At 35.5% G+C, this 10093-nt stretch overlaps 1 protein-coding gene across 1 annotated transcript; it reads left to right on the top strand.

Annotated features, from left to right (window-relative positions):
* The first annotated feature begins 888 nt into the window (after positions 1-888).
* Positions 889-5257, top strand: LOC131068308 (uncharacterized). Its single transcript, XM_058003473.2, has 2 exons — positions 889-1673; positions 3018-5257. Exons 1-2 carry the CDS (start codon positions 1494-1496, stop codon positions 4791-4793), a joined length of 1956 nt encoding a protein of 651 aa, XP_057859456.1. The 5' UTR covers positions 889-1493; the 3' UTR covers positions 4794-5257.
* The last annotated feature ends 4836 nt before the right edge of the window (positions 5258-10093 follow it).

Here is a 10093-nt window from a genome sequence, read left to right as displayed (position 1 = left end):
TGTGTGAGGTTGACTCACAATGACTAATAGGACAAAGTTAGAATGATTTAATTTGAGTTTGTATTTTAAAAGTTTAGGTTTATATCTATGATTTTATAAATGACCTAGATCGAGTCTATAATTATGAACTTTAAACAAGACGGTGAATGAGGGATCTACGAATCAAGACCAATAATCAATAATTAATGATGATGGGACTTGCATGTTACTATGTCATTAGCCAAATTCACACAAAAAAAATATTTCATAGAATAACCATCATATTGAGAACACCCTAATCAAAATATACCCAAAACATTAAGAAATGAATAAACACATAATTTTCACCATCATAAAAAAAACTTAAAATAAACAATAAACCCATCATAAAACTTAAAATATTTTAACCAATTTGATAAAACCACTTTCTAATTTTTTATTATATTTATTAAAAAAATATAATAACCATAATCATTAATACTAGTTATAGACACACCAATAAAACCACTTTAATGTGATTTATTATATTTCATTAAAAAAACACTATATATTAAAAAACATAAAGTTAAAGAGAACACTCTAATCAATTATAAAATTTAATTAATTTCTCCAAAGTGGAGAGTACAGCTACAAATGTATAACTCTTATTACACAAGAAAAGAAAGTCAGAGAATTGACATGGCTCAAGTTACTCTTGTGAAAGGGACATTTATCATTCAACGTGGATTGTCCCCCCTTGTATTTATTTCCTAGTCTCATGAGACGACAAGGTTACCCAACGTACCATTCTTTTGTAAGGCAAAGGAAGTTTGTTCATGTTCTTGGTCTGGTTATAAACCCTAGACACACAAAAAGACAGTTTTCCACAACAACAAAATATTCCTTCATGTGTTTTTAGCTTTGACTCTGACCTTCTCCATATTTAGAGGTCATTTCACCACAATTTCTGCAATTCATTCCCATATATTTGGAGGAAGAGCCAAACCATTCATGCTTACACCCACATTACCAATAGCCAAGTTAATCGGAGTTTACTTAATTTAGAAGAATGGTCAGATTTGCAGGGAAAAGAGAGTTTGCCAACTTGTTCCACCATGAAATGTTAAGAACTGGTTTGCAAGATCCCTAATAATTTGGTGGGGTTAGCAGTTTTTCTTTTCTTCTTCACAGCGCAGAATGAGGTCATACAGCCTGGTCAAGAGTTGTCAAATCACAGTTTAATTATTAAATCTTAAGTTAACAGAGAAATACTTAAAAAGAAAGATCAAAGAGAATCCCATTGTTTTCTAATAATATCAAATGTAAAGCTGCTGCTTGATTAGATACCTGGCTTGATGTTGATGGCACCTGTAAAGCCCATACTTGTTTGGGATTCGCCTGTTCCCATGTACACAAACTTCAAGCTCTGAAATGTATGAGTTGGTAATGGTGGGGCTTTGAAGGTCTGAATATATCCACAGTAGTACAGTAAGGTGGCCTTCCAAACAGACCTGAGAAACTGAAAAGAAGAAAAGATGGGAGGGTGTGTCAGCAAAAAAATGTCTGTTGAGTATGACCCCGAAATGAAACAGAAACAAGGGCAGGAGCAGGAGAAACGTAATAGTGAGGCAAGCTCTTTTCAAACCAAGCTGGAGACTGATGTTTATGCGAAACAGTCTGGTTCCAAACGTGCCCTTAGCTTTCTCTTCGAACAGGTAAGCAAAATAGGCCCTATAGCACTGATTTCCCCTGTTTCTATGATATGCCGCTTGCCCTTCTTATTTCTTCATTGATTATGAGATGGATAACATCTATTCATTAGGCCATCCAAAGCTATTAATAGCTGTCTACTTTGGAAACGGCTATCCAGCCATCAGGATGTTTCATAATGGCTGGATGTTACTAACTGAAGTTTTGACTTCTATCATTTACAGTCTAATGAACATGTGACTATCCATTCCATTTGGTTGTCAGTACAGGATTTTTGCAGTTCAAATAGGAATTCCCCGTTTTCCAAGCTGTATACAAATCTGAGTTTCAATCTAAACTGTATTCTTTGATGTGGTATGGACCGAATGCTGTTTTTTGTCATATAGTAGTACAAATATGTTTTGCAGACTAGATTGATGAGTTAAACCCCAAGGGCCCAACTTGCACATTCATCTATTGTCTTAACTTAAAACTTTATTGATTGTCTTATCTAGCAAATCAGCACTGAAAGATGATTTGGTCGAGTCATCTAGAAGACGAATTAATCCAAGTTGTCAGTTATATTCTGATGCACCTTTATCCTGTGTGTATGAAAGGTTTTGAATCTGGGCTACTTCAGAGCTGAAATATCAACCCAATCTTATTAACACGTCAAACCTATATCTCTACTTTAGAAAATTTATCCAGCAGAATGGGTAAGCACTGGTTTCCAAATTTTAGGCGTAACTGGTAAATAGGGATTACACCTAATTGCAATTTGCAGGTGGGATGAGCCCACTTGCTACCTGAATGTGTAGATTTGGGTATCCACGAGTGTTTTTAAGTGTTAACAAGTTGGACCCACAGTTTGGGTTTCTTGCTTATCAGTATTCTTGGCCCCTACTCAATTTTTTTTGTTAATGATGCTTAATTTATACCCTTTTTTCATTACCAGTGAATGATAATTACGAATCAGATAGAATCAAGTCCAGTGTTGTTCTCAAAATCTAAATATTTATGATTTATCTCAATTCCTGAAGTTTACCTGATTTTGATAATGATGCATTTTTCTGCCCTTTGAATTTGCATATAGCTTCTTTTTCTGCTATACATGACTTGTTTCAGGTGTTCTCTCTGGGCTTTGCTGCAACTTGTAAACTGTGATTTGTCTGTATTGTATCTCGTACCAAATCTTCATATCTATTTCTGAAAGTCATCAATAAAAGCAAGAAGGATGAAAACTGTAATCTCCATAAAAGCTGCAAGTTCTGTTTTTCAACATGATGCTTCATTTTGAAGTCTATTTGTGCCAGAGATCACTTGCAACATGTAATAACATGCTAACTTTAATCCACGTACTTCATTTACAGGAAGAAAATGAACAGAAAGAGTTGCTGCAGAAACAGAGCATTGAAGAAAAGGACACCATACAAAAATATGAAGCTATGAACCCATCTGTGGATGCTGTAAAGTCTGAAAAGCAGGAGACTTCGAGGGAATGTGAAATCCAAAGTGTTGTTATTCAAGATGTGGAACCTGGTGTTTCCCAACCAAGTTTACAACTACTGGCTAAAGAACTTGTCAAGCTTGAAACATCTACTGCAGCTTCAAATGTTTCAAGCACAGATGAAATGTCTCATGTCCAAACTGAAAACCTGAATATAAATGAGGCAAATTTGTTTACTACTACTGTACAGGTTGGTAGTGTAAGTGTCGTGGAAAATATAACCGGGGTTGAAACCTGCATAACTGATGATGGGAATGGAATCCGTGAAAAGAAAGATGAGGCAGGTCCTGTAACAGAAGTTGCTTCCTCTAAAGATGAAAAGGTGAATGACAATAATGAGAACTCTCCAAAGTCTGGAACAGGTTTGCCATTTGTTGATGTTAAGAACACTTCTGATCATAAAGAAGGTAAGAATTCTGATGCCAACATTCAAAACAATAATGAAGACACAAGTAAGGATTCTGATGCCTATTTACAATCTAGTCAGGGTCCTCAAGTTAAGGTGTCTACAGTTAATGATCATAGTAAGGCAGATGCTGAAAATGGACCTTTGAGTGCCACTTTACCTGCTGATGAAAATTATGCTCTTGACACAAATACTAAAAACACAGTTGTGGGCAACTGTGCTTCTGATAATGTCCAAGTTCAAAGTCTGATTGCCGAGGATAAGCAAAGTTTCAACAATGTTCAAGATGCATGTTCGGATGTGCTGATGCCAATCAGTTGCTCTGTACAGGATACCTCTACCGTGACTGAAAATATAGATGAACTATCTCTCAAAAACCATGAGGATAATTCACTCTTGGTGAAAACAGAAGAGAACGTTTTAGATAACTTGGAGGCAACAGGAATCCAATCAAATAGGGCTATACTGGCTGATGGTTCCCAAGAAGAGAACATTTTAGAGAACTTGGAAGCACCAGGAATTCAATCAAATATGGCTATACTGGCTGATGGTTCCCAAGAAAAGGCCTCTACTTGCAGTGGAAATGCCATTTTGAAACCCAATGGTGACAGCCAAAGCAATTTGGTCGTTGCTAAGACAGAAGAAAAAACTTTGGGCAGCAAGGAAGCACCAGTATGTGAACCTATGGTTTCCACAGTTTCAACATATAGTCCTATGCCTTCAGTTTTTGAAGCATCTACGATGCCTGAAAGGGAACTTGGAGAAAAAGCAATGGAAGAACCACATGGAACATCTAAACTGGCTGGAGAGAGTGAAAACCAGATGGAAAACAAAGCAACAGAAGCGCTAGAAGAACAAGTTGGAGAGATGAAAGTGAGTTGTCAAGTTGATCATTCTGAAACCGAAGCAATGTCTCAAGAATCATATGTCGGCAAGAATGTAAACCAGGGTGGTGAAATTCTTGGAAATGATGTGAGTCCTTCAAAAATGAGTCGAGAAAGATTTTCAGATAGTAATTTGCTTGTTCTTGGGAGTGTCCCTAAAGAAAATGGTGTAGCATCTCCAACAAATGTAGGAAAAGAACTTGCAGAAAATGGCAATGCTTTCAGTGGGGAGAACATGGAAAGCCCATCAGTTATCAACACTCTGTCTGCCAAACAAGATTCCCAGTCTAAAGACATTGCAGATAATTATGGAACACAGGTCAAATCTCCTGAAGCAAGGCAAGAATGATGAGTACTTAATAGTTTTTCAATGGGCTAAGTTTTTTTCCTACACGGTTCTACTTTAAGCTTCCTTTATACAGGTCTGTCAGTGCTTGAATCTGAATTTAATGTTTGAATGGATTGAACACAGTTTTCAAGTTGAAAGAGACTAGAGAGCATATAGTATTCGTTTTGGTGCTGTATCAAACTAGTTTAAGCTTAGAGGCCTAAAGCCTAGATGAGGAGAGCTTTGGACTTCTATGTCGTGATGTCTTTATCACAGGTTAGTTTTTAATGCCAATTTTGTTTGCGGATATTGAAAGGATACCCACTTTTGTCTAGTCTGGTTGGATATGTGCAAAATCTGTAATATTCAAGGTGGATGTATAGTGTGATGATTTACAATTTTGCAGAATGCCATGCAAATTGTATGAACAATATGTAAAGTATATGTTTGGCAATGTAGTTATCTATCTGGTGTACTTCGTCTTATATGTATTTTTTATTTTGAATCGACATTGGGTATCGCATGTTTGTGGTAATCATATAACTGGACAGTATAAATTTCATGGGTATTATAATAGCATTAAAAATTTATTAATTTTTATGATGACATTGTACTGGTGAAATTTATATATTTATGTCATTTTTTATTTAGTTTTATGTTTATTTTAAAGTAATGTTTTAATATATGTAAATAATTATAAATCTTACAATATTGTGTGAAGTTGGGTTCATTCTTCTAGTTTTTTTATGTATGGACACACACATATTCCTACTCATTTAACCCTACCCAACACATTTGTCTTGTCTACTCACTTTTCATACCTATACATGCGACTACCTCTATTTAGCCATTTGCCACGTAGACTTGACCATTATTCTATCCCAAGACAAGTCCATGAATGCATGGACAACCTCACAATTGTGAATTTACCCCCTTTCCAATTTAAAATTTTAAACTTAAATTTGTCCAACTTGCTCCCTTCATACTTCTACATTGAGTCAACTAAAACACACTTTTGACATGATTTGAAAATGTGCTAGGATTTAAAGACATTCGATGCATTCATTCTAATCATCCTAGAATCATCAAGCATTGGAAAAATCAATCATTCTGAAGAGCAGTTAATAGTGACACTTCAATTTGGTGCATCAAAAGAGTAAAGAATCTACATCTTAAGTGCTTGCCTGTTGGTTTTTGAAATTTTCCAATTTCAAGAGGTTGATCAAGGTGCAATGCCCTCATGGCTTTGTTATGCAACAACCCTACCAAGGTATTTATCAATATTACTAGTCCCCGATTTCGAGAAAATATATTGAGAATAATACACTAAGGTGAAATTGTGGAATAGAACCCTTGGATCGCCAAAATGAATTCAAAGCAAAAGTACATAACTATGGTGCAAATCCGTCACAAACCAAAAGATCTAATGCAAAGCTCAAAGTAGTTACACTAGCAAAAAGGCATTACTTTAAAGGTTCTTACATACAAAATCTATAACCTTGTTTATAGGTATCTATCTTTTGTCATTAAGCTAAGTACCTCTCTCATTCACATTACATTCAGTTATTTCAAATTATTAATATCCAATCAGCCAACACATATTTACCTAAGGTGATATATGCTTAGTTGTATGCATTTTATTGGTTAAGCATTTGTAGCCATTAATAAATCTTTATTTTCCTTTTCATTTTGGTGAACACATTTGATCGTACACATCCCAACCTTCTTGTAAGTGATTATGCAACCATATAAATTACAAACCATACATACATAAAGAAATGCATTTGAGAATGTGCCTCTTATATAGTTGGCAATTTATATGGTTGCATAGCCATCCCAACCTTCTTTCCTAGGTTCTATAATAGAAGTTTTAGATCTGCATTTATGAAACTATACATTATTTCTAATTTTCTCTTGTATACTATTGTGCTTTGTTGATACATCATTTTCTAATAGGGTTTGTATGCTTTAAGTATCTAGTATAAAATTGATAAACACCCTTCTATAGTCCACCTTGGGTAAATAAATCCAAATATTTATTTACTTAAGTCCCCTATCTCCTTTGAAAAATTAACATGAATCACCCAACATAAAACACTTTGTTGGCTAATAGAATTCATAGTTTTCCCCATGGATCCCTAGCATAACATATCTTGCTAGTTATTGGACCATGGATTCTTGTCTCATCAATTGGTGTATGCTCTTTCTCTTTTTAGAAGTCCACTTGTCCTATTGCAATAACATTTTGAGAATTACATTAGTGTTTGAGACATTTTGATTATTGAGGTCTCTTCAACTAATTGACTTAGATACTTTATTTTCAGTAATAACCCCCTTTATGTGTCTTTTTGTTTGCTCTGTTTTGTCTTTTGTTTTGTGTATCCTTCCTTAGATGTTGTTGTGTGAGATAAGATCCTAAGCTTGGGGGCTAGTTCACTCAACTCAACTACATCTTATCCCATATTAGGCTTCCTCTTGACTGCTTTCTAGAACTATACTATGAGTATGAGCGTAATTTCATACTCCCACTAAAGTGGGGGCTAAATCTAGTGTCATAAATTGTAACCCTTTACAATTTCACTCTCCTTTTTGGGCCTTTGCTTTAGTGTGCTCTCTCATAGCTCATTTCAAGTCTATTTTTGGTCTTATCACATCCAAACTATCATCATATGCTCATGAGGTGACATGATCCTATGTCCTAGGTTTGTATACTTAGCAACCACCTTTCTTTTTTCTTGTTATGGCTGGACTAGGGTGCCTAGTGCCATAGTCCCTCCAAAAGGGGCCCGAAATCAAATGTGTGTGAGTGTCAATTCCTACCATTTGAGATTTGATCTCAATATTTTGATATGATTGTTAGAAGTCAGCCTAAAGTAGGAAATGCCTTGTCAACTCTATATAAAGGAATTATTTATCATTCACAAAGGGACCTAATTAATTTACAAGTTATAAGTGTTAAAATATTTGATGTTCGATGTATTAAACAATGGAGACAAAATCTCCTTAAATAGACAACTACAAGATGATGTTTTTAGGTTTTTTCATTGATGGCAACTCAGTCTATTGACTTGATCCGGTATGAAGTTTTGGTTAACTGGATGTCTTGTACATCTGGACTAAGACTATTAGTGCAGCTCAACATACAGTTTTATGATTTTCGCTGAAGCAATTTTGATTTCGGTGATTGGTGATTATTTGGTTAGGTATATGAAGAAGTATATTACGTTAATCCACCCTCCGATATTAATTCCTACTCCTGTTTGAAGGTTTGGTATCCAGAAGAACAGTAAAACAGAGTGCTCTTCATTTTGGATGGTGTAACATGTGACTAGATTCCTTATGTTAATCCCAGTGATTGAAAATGTGTTTGTAGTGATATGTGAGACCTATAGGAAGTGTGTGATCATTTATTTGGGTCTGGTATATGGTTCGGCAATAGATCTAAGCCGACTTGCAGCTACACGTTTCATTTTTTATATTTGGTAAAGCCAACTTGTGAGAGATTAATTTTGAGTATCCAGATATATAAAATCGTTTGGGATAATGAATTAGGTATCGAATATAATATATGTGGTGTGTTTGGAGCGATTTAGCGCAATTTCACATACGCACTCAAAATTGTGTTGATCTGGTAAAGCAAAACAAAGTAGTTTATCAGAGCAGTGCAGCTAATCATTTTGTGCCTAACCGGAACTGATATGTGGCATAGTCAGATGCTATTTTCCAATTCTTTACTTATTGTAATCAATTTGTAATCTCTTGTAAGACAATGAGCCTTCCTCCAGGGTTGTAGCCCTATTTTGTAACTTGAGTAGTGAACTCTAGGCAGTGTGCCTGAAAGCAAGTGCATTCCCCTTATGTAATATTGTTTTGCTACTGGCGATAGTGGAATAATATCATGGGTTCAAATCCTGCCATGGTTTTTCCCTTTTGGGTTTCCACAAAAAATCTTGGTGTTATGGTTGCATGGTTACTTGTTTTATGTTTATGCACTCTGTTTTCCTTGTTGTTCATCTGGTGGTTAAAGAATCAGATTAATAAATTCAAAATTTGCAGAACATTGATTCACTCACCCCCCTCTCAGTGTTCATTGATTCCAACAACTCTAGCCTCAAAGCTAGAAGATGAAGTTTAGTGGGTGATAGATACTGAGATCAGATATATTGAAATCGAAGACATTAAAACCCAACTCGTGCCTCAAGCTCTTGAAGAACCTTATAGGAGAATCAGGAGATCAAAGTTCCTAGAGGCAACTATATTCCCTCAAGCTATGTAATCACCAGAGCTTATAATGACGATTTCCCAACATTACCAACCGGACACAAGGAAGTGTGTTGACTCAAAAGGGAATGTAATTGTGGATCTCTCACTGGACATGATTGGAATGAATTTTGGGATACCAGTGAGGGAAGAGATTCTTGTAACAACTGAAGAACAGGCCACCTCTATATTCACTAAAGATGCTTCTAACTACAAAAGACATATCAATGAAGCATGGTTAGAGGATGCAAGGAAGACAAGTCTAAAGGCCATAGACATTCTAAGGGAAAACTTCATGGAGCCTTAGAGAGACCTCATCATCATGTTAAGCAGATTTTTTAGAAAGTCGGATTATAGACATTTTCATATATGGATGTTTCATTACATGCACACGATTTTGATTGCCAAAGAGTATTTTGATTGGATGCAAATTATTTCAAATAATATTCATAATCACCTAACCACGGTCCTTCAAATGAAAAAGTTATTCATGACTTATTACGTCATATGGGTGGTAGTTCATGCTGGCAAGTTTCCAGGGCTGAAAACTAAAGGAAAATTTGGAGAAGAGCCTAGACAGAAGAGGGTTTGGGAATATTATACCCAATTGCCTATCTCTCAGGAAAAACTCCATTTTAAAAGATTGAATGATGATTTCATCAATATTGTAATAATAAAATTAATAGGTGATGTAGGGTATATATTGAACCTAGAGGCAATGCAAATGGTTAAAGAATGGGGGTGTTGGTTCTTACAAAACCAATGATCTACATACCTTCGAGTTATCAAGTTTCTAGGTAATCAACTCCTTCTGCCAAGGTTTTGTAGCAATAGGATAATCATAGTAGAATATACTAGGCAGATAGTTGGCTTACAAGCATTGTTGACATTGAAGCATAAGACAGGGGTTACTTTGCATGTCTCCCTAGAGTATTATACATGTCCTAACATACAGGCAACTAAGGCAGCAGAGGGAGAACTTCAAGATCTCCATTTGAAGGAATTTGATTACGCACAAGCTAGGTATGATCCATATGGTAAGTTGAAAAAAATGATGCCTC

This window comes from Cryptomeria japonica, chromosome 11 (assembly GCF_030272615.1).
Source record: "Cryptomeria japonica chromosome 11, Sugi_1.0, whole genome shotgun sequence".
Lineage (NCBI taxonomy): Eukaryota > Viridiplantae > Streptophyta > Pinopsida > Cupressales > Cupressaceae > Cryptomeria > Cryptomeria japonica.
This window is presented reverse-complemented; position numbering and strand designations above follow the sequence as displayed.